The sequence below is a fragment of the Ranitomeya imitator genome, chromosome 5, assembly GCF_032444005.1.
Source record: "Ranitomeya imitator isolate aRanImi1 chromosome 5, aRanImi1.pri, whole genome shotgun sequence".
NCBI classification, from domain to species: domain Eukaryota; kingdom Metazoa; phylum Chordata; class Amphibia; order Anura; family Dendrobatidae; genus Ranitomeya; species Ranitomeya imitator.
The window spans coordinates 679,050,738-679,068,685 of NC_091286.1; the positions used below are offsets into that span (position 1 = coordinate 679,050,738).

General features: G+C 42.6%; 1 protein-coding gene across 1 annotated transcript in view; it reads right to left on the minus strand.

The window, feature by feature from the left end:
• The window catches only part of PKHD1 (PKHD1 ciliary IPT domain containing fibrocystin/polyductin), a 918,515-nt gene that overhangs the window by 251,336 nt on the left and 649,231 nt on the right, over positions 1-17,948 (minus strand). Inside the window, exons 52-53 of the mRNA XM_069726855.1 lie at positions 2,951-3,064; positions 620-707 (exon numbers count right to left, since the gene is read on the minus strand). Coding sequence (XP_069582956.1) covers positions 620-707; positions 2,951-3,064 — 202 coding nt within the window. The remainder of the gene's footprint in view (positions 1-619; positions 708-2,950; positions 3,065-17,948) is intronic.

A 17,948-nucleotide genomic window follows, 5' to 3' on the forward strand; every position in this document is an offset into this window, starting at 1 on the left:
ACAAGAATATAACTACTATAATACTGCCCCTATGTGAAAGAATATAACTACTATAATACTGCCCCTATGTACAAGAATATAACTACTAAAATACTGCTCCTATGTACAAGAATATAACTACTATAATACTGCCCCCTATGTACAAGAATATAACTACCATAATACTGCCCCTATGTACAAGAATATAACTACTATAATACTTCCCCCTATGTACAAGAATATAACTACTATAATACTGCCCCTATGTACAGGAATATAACTACTATAATACTGCTCCTATGTACAAGAATATAACTGCTATAATACTGCCCCTATGTACAAGAATATAACTACTATAATACTGCTCCTATATACAAGAATATAACTACTATAATACTGCTCCTATGTACAATTATATAACTACTATAATACTGCCCCTAAGTACAAGAATATAACTACTATAATACTGCCCCTATGTACAAGAATATAACTACTATAATACTGTCTTTTATAGATCAGAAACTGCAAAAGCTATACTTTACAAAGGAGCCTAGGGAGGTTTAGAGGGCAGCATATTTTGGTTCAGGTATAAAGATATGTTGAGATATTCTGTGTTTAAACTTTCACTGTTATAACCTACATTTCATTTCCTGGCGCAATGTCTGCCCCGAGACGTGTCCATGATTTGCTGGGATAAGCACTATAAAGCTGCAACTTTCCGTAAACTCCTGGAGTAAGCAGAAAAAAAGATAATGGTTTAAGGAGGAAAACAGGCTGTTGATGAAATATCAGAGCGCAGACCCTGTAAGTAGCGGATAGCGGTATGTACGGTATAATGTTTAATTGAAACTTTTCGCCCCTTTCGACCGTCTACTGCACATGCAATATATATTGTGTATTAATACTGCAGCACCAATATAACATATGCGTGAGATTCTTTTCGGCAATACGACCAATTCTTTGAACCCGGCCCTTAAATACATCTGTAAATGGTTAACGTGATATTTTTTGTGTATTGGCAAATTTCCATTTTTAATATTGCGTTAAGCGCTGGCTTCCTTGGATAATTTGTACCTTTAGCTAACAGATTTTTCTATTGTATTTTGGCTGAATAAAGTGACTCGCTTTCTGTTTTCCATTATGATACTTAGTGGCTATTAGGCAACAGAATTACAGACAACGTAAATCTAAGAAAATGAGTTAAACAAATGTAAAATACATATAAGTATTCCCTAGCTATAAAGCTTAAAAATATTCCTAAATACTTTATTAGGTAAATTTATCTGTTAATTTATATTTTCTTTGAAATAGCATTACTGGACTTTTAGAAAAGATTTGTCTTCTCCCAGACCGGTCTCTCTTCCTTACTATTTTTTTAAATTCTTCACATCCGAGAAAAATTAATCACACTCTGTTCAACCTTTAATCACAGTTTCATCAGCGCAATGGGTCCGAAACGGTGGTGTGACCTTGGCCATAAGTGAAGTCATTGCATCGGGAATAGTGATGTCACTAATGAACTAATGACAGACCCAAAAAGTCACAAATAGAGTTGATTGAGCACTGACATGGTTGAAGAGCTCGATTTTCGAAATGAGCATGTGAGACGCTCAGATGTGCTCGACCCAAGTAGGGAGCATAATGGAACTGAATGACAAAATTGAGCATTTTTCCAGAGAATGGAAAAATTCTCCCTCTCTTTGCCCAGCTCAGATAATTCTAAAGGTCAAGCACTCGAGCACCACATGGTACTTGGTTTGCTTGATACTTGAACAAGCACGTCGGACACTCGGATGTGCTCGACCCAAGTAAGGAGCATAATGGCACTGAATGACAAAATTGAGCATTTTTAGAGAGGATGGAAAAATTCTCCCTCTCTTTGCCCAGCTCAGATAATTCAAATGGTCAAGAACTCAAGCACCACATGGTACTTGGTATTGCATAATGCTTGAACAAGCACATCGGACACTCGGACGTGCTCGAGTAGCAAGCATATTGGAACTGAATGGCAAATTTGAGCATTTTTCCAGAGAACGGAAAAATTCTACATTTTTTTGCTCAGCTCAAATAATTCAAATGACCAAGCCCTCGAGCACCACACGGTACTTGGTATTGCCTGATACTCGAATGAGCATGTTGGACACTTGGATGTGCTCGTCTTGAGTAGTGAGCATATTGGAATTGAATGGCAAATTTGAGCATTTTTCCATTTTGCCAATTTGCCCAGCTCATATAATCCAAATGGTCAAGCACTCAGGCACCAAGCGATACCCGGATCTGCTCGATACTCGAACGAGCACCCCAAAGCACGCTCGCCCATCGCTAGTCGCAAACAAAAGTTTATTTATTTATATTTTTTAAAAAAATATCCGTACATGTCCATGACATACCTGTAAAAGTCATCAAATCACAATCTCAAATTTTCAATTTTCCATCGAAAAGTCTAAATCCTTAATACTGGGGTCTACTAATCTCTTGACCCAACGTCTGGCGTCAATCGCGTTAGGTCCCCTATAGAATCACTGTCAATAATAAACCGGTGTGTACTTTTCTAAGGCTCATGTATGTCCCTTTAAGCAAACATGTGCAAGTGATATTATGCTCTTATTTGCATATCCGTTGTGTAGGAAATCAAGCACCGGGGCAACGTAGAGCAGTTTAAAATAGAGTAAATGCTTAAGGGCTATTTTCAGCCAATCTCCCATTTGCTTCCTAATGCAATAATTATGCAAATGACACAACTACAGTCAGGCAACCACTAGATACAATATAAAAAAATTAAATAAAACATGAGCATAGGTTTTCAAATATGCTTCATCCTGTCATAAAAAAAGGAATTCGGAACCCGTGCAGATAGTTTATAATGTACTCGCAAGTCATCAGGCTAACAGTAATTTGGGCTTTGAGCACTACCATATTGGCTTTGTCAAGCAGACTGTCTATTAGGAGTGAATTTTTTGTCTTCCATTACCAATGACCCCGGGGGACACATGTAGACTGTTGAGTCGATCGCAGTAGACCCTTGTAGATGTGCGGAGCAAAATCCGTATTCTCCGTTCCCTTTGTAGAGGTTGCCGAGAGGACCCTGTGGAACAGGCAAAATATCGAGATCTTAATGTTCTGAAAAATTCAAAAATATTACAGATCTTATCTATTTTTTACCCTTTTTTTTACAGCTCCAACATATTTGGTAATGTCACCCATGGACCCATGAAACTGTTAGAGAATACAGAGCTTGAAAAATACTTACTTAGTTTATCGCACCTTTTTTTTTTTTTTTAGAAATACCTATAAACGTTTTGCCCTTTTAAAATGAGGAAGGATATGGAACCCTTTCATTTAAAGTGTATTTGTCACCATTTTTCAAAACAAGTTAATTGTAAAAATTAGATCTGATAGACCCAATGAGGCTGGAGTACTTACTGTAAAAACTACATGGCTGAATAATCGTAATATGAAAGTGAGCATTTGTTTGTTTCAGCTAAAAATTGACAGAGCACATGAGACCAAGTATATTCAACCTCCAGCCTCCCTCTCTGACAGCTGCGGTGTATACTGATCAGTGTGAGATTTCAGCAGGGAAAAGAGACACTGAGGAGCTGTCAGTCATGCTAGGTGAGTGGAGAGACAGTAGTAGCAGGATATGGGGCACTCGGGAGATTTTCAATCAGAACTAAGGCTTCTTTTACCCTTACCGGGTTTTTTGCGGCCAGTTATTGCAGGCCTTATCACCGCAATTTTTACGGTCTGCAGCAATAATGGACCGCAAAAAAACTTGCGGATCGACATTTTTCAGGTTTCCAATACTATGGAAAAAAGTATTTGAAAAAAATATGGCGTTCCGCAAAATCGGAAGTTACGATGCAACGCAAAAACAAGCTTCCGTTGTTTTTGCGGCCCCATTGATTTTCAATGGGGGCCGTGTCCGTAAGCCGTGAAAAAGATCGAGCGGGCTTGATATTTTTTCACGGTCGTAAATACGGCCCTCATGGCCATACGGCGCTCCGTGGAATTGTTGCGACCCCATTGAAATCTATTGGGGCCATAAAAACCGGCCGCAAAATCACGGTAAGTGTAAAAGAAGCCTAAGAGATCTGTGTAATCATGTATGCATTTGGTATTGTGAAATCTGGTGACCGATCAACTTTAAAGAAAATTTCCAGATTGGAAAACTTTGCATTCTTTCTTTATCCTTCTTCTATTGTTGTGTTGTAACTGAAAAGAAGTTAATTATTCACCCCTTCATGACAAGCATCTATGGTGCTTAGCAGAGCCCCCTGGCTGTTATGACCTACTTCAAATGTGATGCACAAGTAGACACCAATTTCTGGGAGTGCTCCTGAGAAGTTCTAAGTTATAGGAATGTTCCTGAAGATACAGCTGAAAGTAGAGCTCTCAAGTTCTAAGTTATAGGAATACTGGTTACACTATCTGGAAGTGGCAGAAAGAGAACGCTGTCTCTGACTGTCACCAAATTTCTGAGGAGGCAGGTGGTCAAAATCAACATGTGCCTGCAAAAGACCTGCAACCATATTTGGTGGCAAAAGGCATTGAGGTTTCAGTTTGCCTGACGCACAATGGTGGCTCAATGATACCTACAGTGAAGCAAGGTAGTGGTTCGCTGATGCCAACAGGAAAATATGCTGGTGGCTTGGTGATGCCTACAGTGAAGCATGGAGGTGGCTAAGCAGCTCAGTGATGCCTACAATTAAGCATGGCGGTGGCTCGGTGATACTTATAGTGAAGCATGGTTTGGTGATATCTATAGTGAAATATAGCAATTGATTAGTAATGCCTGCAGTGAAGTATTTGGGTGGCTTGGTGATGCCAACAGTGAGGCCTAAGCATGGCTCAATGATACCTACATTTAAACATTGTGGTGGCTCGATGATGCCTACAGTTAAGCATGGTGTGGGCTTGGTGATGCCTACAGTGAAATATGATTAATGTTGCCTACAATAAAGAATGGGGATGGCTTTTTGATGCCAAGTGTGAAGCATGATAGTGGCTAGGTGATGTCAACAATGAAATATCACATTGACTTGGTGAGACCTATAGCGAAGTATGGAAGTAGGTCAGTAATGCTTATAGTGAAACATGGCAGTGGCTCAGTGATGCACTTGCACTGTTTTGCTTACTGTGGCACTATAAACATTGTTGTGAATTCAGCTTTTGGGCTCCCTCCGGTGGTTGTAGAGGGTAATGCAGTTGTGCCTGTACTGCAGAAGTGGACAGGTGTATCTACTAATTGCAAAACTGACTGGGGAATATAGCTTTGCTGGATCATTGAGTCAGTGCCAGTTGTCCATTGTTCTTGAAGGATTCACTTCCCTGCTGGTCTCTCCAGTTTGCTGTGTTTTTCTACAAAGATAAGTCCTGGCTTTGTTTTTGCTGTCCACCTGCAGTGCATGATATCTTTCGGAGTTATCTTGATAAATTCATGGTTGTATATTTGGATGATATTTTGATTTTTTCCAATGATTGGGAGTCTCATGTGAAACAGGTCAGGATGGTATTTCAGATCCTCCGTAATAATGCTTTGTTTGTGAAGGGGTCAAAGTGCCTCTTTGGAGTGCAGAAGGTTTCTTTTTTGGGTTTTCTCCCTCATCTATAGAAATGGATCTGGTTAAGGTTCAGGCCATTCATGATTGGATTCAGCCCACATCTGTGAAGAGCCTTCAGAAATTCTTGGGCTTTGCTCATTTTTATCGTCATTTCATTGCCAACTTCTCCAGTGTGGTTAAACCTCTAACCGATTTGACCAAGAAAGGCGCTGATGTGACGAATTGGTCCTCCGCGGCTGTTTCTGCCTTTCAGGAGCTTAAACGCCAATTTACTTCTGCCCCTGTGTTGCATCAGCCAGATGTTTCTCTTCCATTTCAGGTTGAGGTTGACGCGTCTGAGATTGGGGCAGGGGTCGTTTTGTCTCAGAGGAATTCTGATGGTTCCTTGATGAAACCGTGTGCCTTCTTTTCTCGGAAGTTTTCGCCTGCGGAACGCAATTATGATGTCGGCAATTGGGAGTTGTTGGCTATGAAGTGGGCATTTGAGGAGTGGCGTCATTGGCTTGAGGGGGCCAAGCACCGTATTGTGATTTACCTCGAGTCTGCCAAACGGCTGAATCCTAGACAGGCTCGATGGTCCCTGTTTTTCTCCCATTTTGATTTTGTGGTCTCGTACTTTCCTGGTACTAAGAATGTTAAGGCGGATGCCTGACCGTTGTCCTGTGGGGAAACTGTTTGTTCCTGATAGATGGACTAGTAAAGTGATTTCTGAGGTTCATTGTTCTGTGTTGGCTGGCCATCCTGGGATTTTTGGTACCAGAGATTTGGTTAGTAGGTCCTTTTGGTGGCCTTCTTTGTCACGGGATGTGCGTTCTTTTGTGCAGTCCTGTGGGATTTGTGCGCGGGCTAAGCCTTGCTGTTCCCGCGCTAGTGGGTTGCTTTTGCCATTGCCGGTCCCTGAGAGACCTTGGACGCATATTTCTATGGATTTTATTTCCGATCTTCCTGTTTCCCAAAGAATGTCGGTTATCTGGGTTGTCTGTGACCGATTTTCTAAGATGGTTCATTTGGTGCCTTTGCCTAAATTGCCTTCTTCTGATTTGGTTCCGTTGTTTTTTCAGCATGTGGTACGTTTGCATGGTATTCCGGAGAATATTGTGTCCGACAGAGGTTCCCAGTTTGTTTCTAGATTTCGGCGGGCTTTTTGTGCCAAGCTGGGCATTGATTTGTCTTTTTCCTCTGCATTTCATCCTCAGACAAATGGCCAGACTGAGCGAACTAATCAGATCTTGGAGACCTATTTGAGATGCTTTGTGTCTGCTGATCAGGATGATTGGGTGGCTTTTTTGCCATTGGCCGAGTTTGCCCTTAATAATAGGGCTAGTTTGGCTACTTTGGTTTCGCCTTTTTTTGTAATTTTGGTTTTCATCCTCGTTTTTCTTCTGGGCAGGTTGAGCCTTCTGACCTTCCTGGTGTGGATTCTGTGGTCGACAGGTTGCAGCAGATTTGGGCTTGTGTGGTGGACAATTTGGTGCTGTCTCAGGAGGAGGCTCAGCGTTTTGCTAACCGTCGTTGGTGTGTTGGTTCCCGGCTTCGGGTTGGTGATCTGGTTTGGTTATCTTCCCGTCATGTTCCTATGAAGGTTTTTTCCCCTAAGTTTAAACCTCGATTTATTGGTCCTTATAGGATTTCTGAGATTATTAATCCGGTGTCCTTTCGCCTGGCGCTTCCGGCCTCTGTTGCTATTCATAATGTCTTCCATAGATCTTTGTTGCGGAAATATGTGGAGCCCGTTGTTCCCTCTGTTGATCCTCCGGCCCCTGTATTGGTCGATGGGGAGTTGGAGTATGTTGTTAAGAAGATTTTGGATTTCCGTTTTTCGAGGCGGAAGCTTCAGTACCTTGTCAAGTGGAAGGGTTATGGCCAGGAGGATAATTCTTGGGTTTCTGCCTCTGATGTCCATGCCGTTGATTTGGTTCGTGCCTTTCATCGGGCTCATCCTGATCGGCCTGGGGGCTCTGGTGAGGGTTCGGTGACCCCTCCTCAAGGGGGGGTATTGTTGTGAATTCAGCAGTGCTTGTAGAGGGTAATGCAGTTGTGCCTGGACTGCAGGAGTGGACAGGTGTATCTACTAATTGCAAAACTGACTGGGGTATATAGCTTTGCTGGATCCTTGAGTCAGTGCCAGTTGTCCATTGTTCTTGAAGGATTCACTTCCCTGCTGGTCTCTCCAGTTTGCTGCGTTTTTCTACAAAGATAAGTCCTGGCTTTGTTTTTGCTGTCCACCTGCAGTGGACCTTATAGTTCTGTGCATTTTCATGTTTTTGTCTTGTCCAGCTTGGTCTGTGAAGGATTTTTTGCAGCCTAGCTATTTCTCTGGAGATGCAGATATACCCCCCATGTCTTTAGTCAGATGTGGTGATCCGTATTTTCTGCGGTGGATATTTTCTAGTGTTTTTATACTGACCGCATAGTACTCTGTTCTATTCTTTCTTTTTAGCTAGTATGGCCTCCTATGCTAAAATCTGATTTCATTTCTGCGTATGTTTTTTCCCTCTCCTCTCACAGTAAATATTTGTGGGGGGCTATCTATCCTTTGGGGATTTTCTCTGAGGCAAGATAGGTTTCCTGTTTCTGTCTTTAGGGGTAGTTAGATCTTAGGCTGTGTCGAGGGGTCTAGGGAGTGCTAGGTACCCCCCACGGCTACTTTTAGTTGCGCTGCTAGGTTCAGGGTTTGCGGTCAGTACAGGGACCACCTTCTCCAGACTACGTCTCATGCTGCTCCAAGGCCACCAGATCATAACAAAACATGCAGTGTTCGGAGAATAAGATGGATTCAATCAACTATCTGGAAATCTTAGAAGAAAACGTCATGTCTTCTGTGTGTAAGCTAAAGCTAGGTTGTCAAAGTCCATCATGGATTGGTTTCATAGGAAGTCCTAGAAGATTCTGGAGTGGTCAGTTTTAACCTAATAGAAAATCTTTGATGGCATTTGAAGAAGGCTTGTAGCAGCAAATTCAAGAATATGAGTGAAGGGGAGACTGTTGTTCATGTGGAATGCACTAAAGAGTCTAAGGAACGCTGTCAGAAGCTGGTTTCTAGCTACGCATCCTGTTTTCAGCAGGTTATAACAGCAAAAGAGATTCTATTCCCTGCCCAGTGTCACCTCCTTTGGCTGAAGTCACACAGCACACAGGCTGTCAGTCAAGCTGGAGGAGTCGGCACTGGGTGGAGAATAGAGCTGCACTGACAGAGGCTTCAGATCTACCCTGACAGAGGCTTCAGATCTACCATACAAGACTTTGTACAAGGTTGTGGATGAAAGCTACATTTTGAAAGAGGCTTGCAAAGTTAATGCAAGATTGACTCATCTTTTTAATCCAGACCCAAAAAGAAAAAAAGTTGATAGCCATGCCCACTTGGCTATAAAGACTACATTCATGCCATCCTCAGGAGGCTGGACAGCTTCTGCATGGAAGAAAAACACTTTTTGGGCATTAACACTGTCTAAAATAAAGATCTCATAAATTTAGGGAAAATATGCAGCAGTGGTGCACACTATGATTTTTCACAGATTGATTTTTTAGAAACTGTTTTCTAACTTACACAACCTCTTGGTGGGCGTATCATAACAGTAATTTTAAGGAAAATTTTGGCTCAGCACATTAATAAATTTGCCGCATCTTCATATTTTAAAAGCTTCTAGTTAGGCTCCAAAAGTTTCCGAAATGGACGGTTTTACAATAGTAAATCATCCCTTTGTCTTTGTTGGTTTGTTTATTTGTTTGTTTTCTGAGGCTTTGTGTTAAAACAACATTAAAAATATATTAAAAAATCTAGAACAAAAACAAAAATAATGAAATAAAATGTAATGAATTCTAATAAATCACATGAATATATATACCGTATGTATATATATATATATATATATATATATATACATAGTATATATATATATAAAACATAAAAGAAAATTAACAGGATATAAAAAATATAAAACAATTAATTATAAAGTTATACATTCTACAAATACTACACATATGCCAATAAATCTCTAAAATAATTTGGAAATATTTTTCCTTTTTAGAAGTCATCACACTTACATGATGTCATCACTTCAAGGCTCACACCGCAGGACAAAAAAAAATAAATAAATAAACATCTCGTACAAGAGAAGAATGCGGGGTTGAAAAATGGCGTCTACTTAAATAAATGAATGTTGAAATCGGTACTTAAGCACCTAACTTGTCAAATCTATATTAATACAGTAGCCTTCTGTCTACGATGGGAAACAAAAAAGAAAAATGAGAAGCGGCGGTACTTGGGGAGGGGGCGGTTGTCGGCGGTGGACTCTTTGTAATAATTTCCGTAGCAAATAAAAAATGACTAATTATTGTTTCATGGAGTACATGAGAAGGATGGAGAGCAGATCATATATCTGGTAGGTTTCATAATTCACTCAACTAATAACTTTGGGTGCGTTTTGCCAGCGCTCTGACAGTAAAAATGATTACGACTTCCTTAATCTCAATGATGTTAGTTTATAGTTTTATTAACATTACCATGTTCCAAACAGATATTGCGGCGGCTGAGAGAGCGCGAGAGAAGTAGGACAGTGTTTGCCCAGGGGGAATTTATTTAAAGTCCAGCACAAGACTTTCGCATTCCTTTGGTTAAGGATTAAATCAATTATACAACAGATGTGGAAATAAATATATTGAAAAAAAAAAAAAGAATTTTAACAAAAAAAAACCTTAAAAAATTGTGACATTTAAAATGTTTTGATTAAAAAAAAATTGAAATAAGTAAAATGTTTAGCTGGTGTGAAAAACCTTCCGATATCAAAACATCTCGAAACTGTCACAGGCATCTAAATAAGGTTGAAAAAAGAGACATTTTCCGTAGAGTTTTCAATATGGAAGAAACAGATATGTTTCTCGTTAGGAAGGAAAACCAAATTTGAGGTTTAAGCGCTGGAATCAAATTCATAGAGTGTGAGGGGAATAAGGATCGTGTTGTTTTCGGCAGTGTGTAGACATATTCTGTTCTCTGCCAAATAAAGTATAAATATATAGATGTAAAAATATCTCCTGGGTAAAATTATCGTAAAATTGGCTTCTAAAATGTATTCACGGGATGCAAAAGTGGAAAACTGATTTTATATGTCAATTCAAGGGTGTAGAAAAATAAACAAGGTATTGTGGCTCAAAGTGGTGGCATTATTAGACAAAGGAAACTGTTTTCAAGGGCATCATCTTAAAGGGAACCTGTCACCCCCAAAATCGCGGGTGAGGTAAGCCCACCGGCATCAGGGGCTTATCTACAGCATTCTTTAATGCTGTAGATAAGCTCCCGATGTATCCTAAAAGATGAGAAAAAGACGTTAGATTATACTCACCCAGGGGAGGTCCCGCTGTTGGTCCGGGTCTGGCGCCTCCCATCTTCATCAGATGACGTCCTCTTCGGGTCTTCACACTGTGGCTCCGGCGCAGGCGTACTTTGTCTGCCCTGTTGAGGGCAGAGCAAAGTAATGCAGTGCGCAGGCGCTGGGCCTCTCTGACCTTTCCCGGCGCCTGCGGGGAGGAGGGGGCGAAGTTTCGGCCACGCATGCGCGGTCGAAAATGGCGGACTCGACGCACAAAAAAAATGTTACATGTAACGTTTTTTGTGCCGAGGGTCTGCCAAAACACGACGCATCCGTCGCACGACGGATGCGACGTGTGGCCATATGTTGCAATGTGTCGCTAATGCAAGTCTATGGAGAAAAAAACGCATCCTGCGGGCACATTTGCAGGATGCGTTTTTTCTCCAAAACAACGCATTGCGACGTACGCCAAACAACGCTGGTGTGAAAGTAGCCTAAGTTACTAGTTTGCTTATATCTATATGCTATTCCCGAATGCAACCATATGTCTGTAAGGTTACCAGTATGTCTAAAGACCCTGACCAGGCCTAACTACTCTGTGACGGATCCGGAACTGTCGAGGCTGTCACCCAGGTTTCACGGGGAAAGCTTAAAGCCCCGGACCAACCTCTGCACCTAGGACTAGGGGGCGTGGCTAAGATAAAAGGGCCACAGCGCGTGGAAAATCAGATAGTTGCCGTGGGAACGTGCATCGCGCAGGAGGGCAGTGTCAGGGCTTCTGCGGGGGGCCAACTGCCAGAGCGGGCAAAAGCCAGCAGTGGCAAAAAGCTGTTAACAGAGACTACCGACAAAAACGTACCTGGCCCCCACTGACATCTCTGACCATCAGTGGCAGGACGCCCAGTCAGGACATAAGCCTGCGCACGCACTGACGGGAGAATTGGGACACCCGCTGTGAGGGGTTTCCCTTTGTACCTGAATCAAGTTGCTCATTGTCCCTGTACACTGACAGGGGGAATGACTGTGCTCTGTCCGGCTCATCATTATCTGACACACCGATCACCGACCGGATCACAAGGAATCACCATCTCCAAGAGCCAATACGTCATCTTTTCCAGGACTACACTGGACCACGAGGAATCACCGCCGCTGCCAGGATCAAGGACGCCATCTTTTCAAGGAACATATTGGACCCCTTATGCGCCACTGCTTGGGCTCCAACATCCACATCCTGAACTAACCGCATTCTGAAGTCGTCAGACAGATAATTTTGCTTTCCTTGAACTTCCTACCCTATGCTTCACACCTGCTTCTCCTGAGCTACATCCCCTGTAATCCTTTATTATGTTTTATCTGTTTTCTTCCTGCAAGGACTATACCTGTTAAATTAAACCCCATGTTATCGCTTGCTCTGCCTCCGACCCGTTACTGCATCTTCCTACCTGCTCACATACACATCTCTGTTATTTTGTATGTAACCACATTTCTGCACGTAAGATACCAGTTTGGCTACACATCTCTGTTGTTTCTGTTCAATCTGCATATGTTCTTCAGCTGCTTCTAGTGCTTCCAGCTCTGTTGCAGCGCCCCAAGGTCCTGGTCATTGCAGTAATATCCTTCTCCTCTAGGGGGGAGTGATGGTATGTTTGAAGGCAATAAAGGAGATCTCTTTACCAGGTATCACAAACATGCAACACATTTCACACTCCAGTCCACCAGGGGGAGCTATACTCCTATTTATTAGGGCACTCTTCACAGTTAGGTAAAACTGGTGGCCTGGGTAGGAAGTGAGTCAGTTCCTGTCAGGCAGACAGAGAGGAAGGAGAAACATCTAGTAGTTGCTGACAGGGTTGGTCCCTGACAGGGGTGGGAGCCTGTCAGAGGCCTAGTCGGAAGGTCACGGAGCTGCACTTGCCCCACGTGTGGCAGCATCCTAAGAAAGAGACACAAACAGCAAATTGCATTGTAGAGGGTGAGAAATGAAGTCATAGCAAAAGGAGAGGAAACCAGAAGGAGTTCTGCCCTGATGCAGGCTGCCTCCTTCTGAGGCGCAGGATCCAGTAGCCGAAACACCGAGGGACCAACAGTCTCTATGCCTTGCTCCAGAGACCAGCAGGACAGCTAATTCCAAGTTACTGATCCGCCCTACACCCAGGAGGCACGGTGGCAACTTGTGGGGTCGGGGTGTGCTAGAGTCCCTGTAAAAAGCCTCAGGCCATCAGTCATTTGGGTTTGTTCCAATCCATCTGGGAGACAGAGAGAGACATAACATCTAGAACACCAACATCATTTGTGAGGACCTTACCGAGAAGCTCAGCAGGAAGGTACTACAACACCCAGGCGCTAGAGGAAGGCTATTGATTTCCACCTGGATAAGGGGACTCTGGATTTGCCTCCAAACTGCCCTGTGATCTGGTGCTCTGGACTGTGGAAGCTGAAGCCTTCAGTAATGGTAAAGAGACTGCAACCTTGTGTCCTCGTTCTTCACTGCGCCTCTCACCATCCACCATCTACACACTGGGAAGCCCTGGGGAAATACTTCACCTGTGGGAAGGTATACCATCTAGCTGCCATAACATCACCCCAGCGGACCCCTCAGCAGCGTCGGTCACCCTGACCGAATACCACAGGTGGCATCACGAACATTTCCCCTTTAAAGACCTTTCTTCCTTTTACAACGGATCTCCCAAGGGCCACGGACTGGGTCAGCCACCGTGACATCCCCTTTAAGAACCAAAGGACCCAGTACCGAGCACCCCTAGCCCTTGGGGGCACTCCATTTGCCTATCTATCATCTTGTATACCATGATGTACTGCTTATCACTTATTCCATGCCATCCAGCAAGTTCAGTTCCATTGCATCATATCCTCTGATCCATGCTACCCTACCTCTGAGATTACCCACCTCACCAGATGAGACCATAACACAAAGCTGTAACAGGAAACGTTTGGACTCCTTTGGGTCCAGGGACCTTTACTGTCTATTGTTATGCTCCTCGTCAATCCTCATGCCACAAATATATTGCCCACATTACATTTGCCCACACAAGAGAACTTGAAAAAGGAAATGACAAAGAAAACTGTATAATTCTGAAAAATGCATGTACATTGGCTCAGCTGCCTACTAGCACCACCCAAGAAAAGATGTAGTGGAGGCACTGAGTCATTTTGTATAACTGAGTGATTAGGAAATTCTCACGAAAACCAAAGTGCTGATTTCTCAGTCTGCCAAGGGCTGGGGTCATTTCCCCCCTTCAGCAAGGTCTTGTTTTTTTTATGTGAAGATATTTTTTCCAAACGCCACATACTTCTCTATAACATATGGGCCAAACAGATCCATATTCTCCTGCCATACGGGTGCTCTGACTGACTGTATCACACTACTTGCATATTGATGTAGAAGGGATGACCAGGCTGCTAGAGCTGCTGAAGCGTCAGGTCTGGAACTGTTGGGGCCGAACCTCCTGTTTTTGGGGGGAACGAGTTTGCAGCCGGAGCGAGCCAGTAGCCAGGGTGAAGTGGGCATGGACAGTCAGTGTGAGAGAAAAATGCATTTTGTGGCAACTGGGGTGTTGTTGTTCCCACCAGAATGCCGATGAGGGGCAGACCGCAACCGCTGTGAGGGAACTGACAGGCCGTGGCATGAAGAGAAAGGGTCTCACCGAAACCGGTGGGTGCACAATAGAGCGTGCGCAAGACGGAGCACCGCAGTATGAACGTCCGGGTGTCAGCTGATATCCAGAGAGGCGCACGCCGGGTAAAGCATTGCAGCGCAGCCCTTCAAGTTTACGGCAGCTGGTCAAGGAGACCCGCGCTGAGAGGAATCTTGTGGGAAGCCCTACTCTCTAACTCCACAGATATATGGACTAGGGGCTCAGTGGGCAAAACCGGAGACCGCATGCTGCCGCCAGAAGAAGGACCGTGTGCTAGGCTAGGACGCCAGCAGACATTACACCAAACACCGCCGACATTCTGCTACCCACAGAGTCTTCAGAAAGTGATAGGCTGCAGAGTCACAATAAGTGAAACCGTTAACAAGAGACAGTTTAGTTAACCAACTTTTATTTAGTTTTACTCTTTGTTTACTCTTCTAACTCCCCGCGAGGAGTAATTAAATATAGTCGATCCCTGCTCTGCAGCATTTGTGTTACTGCATCCCAATGCCTGCTTATTACATAGATGCCATTATATTAATTATAAGCAATTCATTTGTATTACGTTTAAAACCCTGCTGTTCTGTTCGGTCTGGGGAGACCTATTTTGAACTTTGGTATTTTTTGGGGTGTTCAAGATGCGGTTCTGAAACTTGTGGTTGATTGACTTAAATGAGGATGGGTCGGTCGGCCACGGGTTTCAGAGCCGCATCTTGAATATTTTAAAGAATATTGAAGTTCAAAGTCGGTCATTTTTGACCAACAGAACAGCAGGGTTTTAAAGGGTGTATCGATAACATGGAATCTCATAACTCCCAACATAGGTCCCTTTTGAACTTTAAGTGAATTGTCGAAAATTAGATACTCATTCTTCCATGGACTCTCTAACACCTCCTTTACCAGTTACAATAGATTTGAGCTGGAATACCAGACACAAACAACGTGTTGGTGTGTCACAATTTTTTTAAAGAAAACAACAATGTCTTCTACTCCTAATAGATCTCCTTAAACCGTGACTCCGTTAGCGAGAAATATTTGTGATATGTGACTTCTACCATAGAATCGTATGCGTAACAATAGCTGCACCAGGAAACATGACCTGGACTGGACCTAAAGCAAAAAGGAGCCACTCCATATTCCTGGACAGACATTGCATTCAACTGTGTCTGCATCTTCAGGACATGGATACAGTTGAAATCCATGACAGAGAAGAGAGCTGTCTGCCCCCATCCCCACCACTGCTTTCTCTTTGGCTAATTTTCTCTAATATATATATGATTATCAAGTGATACTATCTGTCAAGTTAGCCTGTGGTGTTTTGGTATTCCTTGCTATTGTCAAAGCGCCAGCATAACTGGGACATCCGAACAACAAGCTGGTGATAGTGGGAAAGGCAAGGTTCAAAATTTGCTTTGGGCCCATAGTAGTTTAGTAAGCTTAGTATATAACTAACAAATAAATTGCACTCTGTAACTCTATAGCATGTAAACATGAAATATAAAAATAGGAATTGCATTACTGCTCTAGAAAATATAAAATAAATTAAGATACTTAGCGCATAAATTGGCCAATTCATGTGTGCCCAGCAGCCAATGACAAGGTGATCCTCTTTGCTGGGTGCCTAGCTTAATGTGATTCCTCTCCTGACCTGAAAGCCTACTCTTAGATTGCACCTGTTCACAGTGGTTTTCTGTTTGGAAGTGATGGATAGTTTTTGATATTTGTATACATAGTAGCTTAGTGACATCCCTGCTTAGAAGTTCGTTAGTCAAAATATCTGGAGATCCAGGAATCGTGACTATATCTAAAATCACATGTATCAAAGCTGCCTAAACTGTTAAAGTTTCAAAACATCCGAAAAGATTAAACTTAATGACTGAGGTTCCTGCAAGATTTGGGTTGTAAATGGAGTTGGGGATTTGGTGAGGAGCATGATTAATGGTGTCCTCAACACTGAGAAATAAAGGCAGATACTTATCCGTTATGTAATACCATCAGGGAGGCGTCTGATTGGCTACAAATGTATTCAGCAGCCGGAAAACGACCCCCAATATCCAATCAATATCATTAAGAGTGAGGCGCCCCGGGGATAATGACCCGGCCCCCACAGAGCCCTGATCTCACATCATCCAGTCTATCTGGGATCACATGAAGAGACAGAAGGATCCACACAAGCCTCGTACACAGGAGATGTGGGGTCAGTTCTCCTAGATTTTTGGAGCAACCTCCTGCCGAGATCCTTCAAAAGCACATACCTAAAACTTGATGGAGGTGATGACTGAGCGGACACCAAATATTGATGTAGTTTAGAGTTCTATTTTGTTCATTTACTTTGCATTACTTTAATTGATCAAAATAAAATACTAACGCTTCTTGTTTGGTAGTAATTTTTCCACACCAGACTAAATCTTTCGCGATGAAATGAACATGTAGGAAAATCCTATTAGTAGAAAAGTATTTTGGTCAATGCTCCAAAATGGTTATATCTGTTGGCTAGCATCAATCAAAATGCCCTCCCATTTTCATGTATGCTACCCAGAGGCTTAGAGTTGATCAATTTTTCAAAAACACCATTTTTTTTCTCGGACCACCTGACTATTTGTGATGGACCGTTCAACTGTATAGGTCCACCGGTGATTACTTAATGTGTTCTTTAGTGCTCACACTCCGTTCATTGAGCGTGATACATGCAACCATCCAAACGTAATTAGAGATATCAACAAAAACTGTTCTCCTGTCACTGGAAGCAAATCAGAACCATTTCATATAGCTTGTGGCTTTTCATGTCAGCAGTAGTATGATTGAGATGTGAGACATCATCCAGCCTGCCGGATCTGATGTTAAGTCATAGAGTCATAAGCTTGCCCCGTTTCGCTGGTAAGTTCAGCAACGAACGCCTACGTGGAAGAAGAGCTACGAGGCTGAAGTATGGATTCACCAATAGGGATGTCAATTTCTATTAAAGTTGTTTACCAACATACCTCATTATCTGCACTATGGTAGAATTTCTTTAGGGTGTGGTGGAACGTGGACAGATGGGTCAGGAAGAACATTCCCTCAAGGGGCCTTAAATATTGGACAAGGACAGATGGGGACAGAAGAATTTCTTTGTTACCGTTTAACACGTGTAAGTCTATAGAAAATAAAATAATGGAGGGGGAGAGGAGTTGTCAAGATCTAAAGAGACATAAGAGGAATTAGTTTCAGCCTAATGATATTCTACAGGTCCAGGTCAAATGAAAAAAAAAGTTGTAAAATTTTCCTAAGGGCGAGACAGATGCCAAAGAATGAAAAAAATATATTTTTTGAGATTCAAATATCCATCGGGGGCATGTTTCTTTGTTAAAGATCAGTTCCATTGTCATTTTAGCCATGAGGTGGTTGTATTGAATGGTGAAGCTCCAAGAAGTTGTAGTTGACCAACACACGTGGTGCCAGATTTGGAT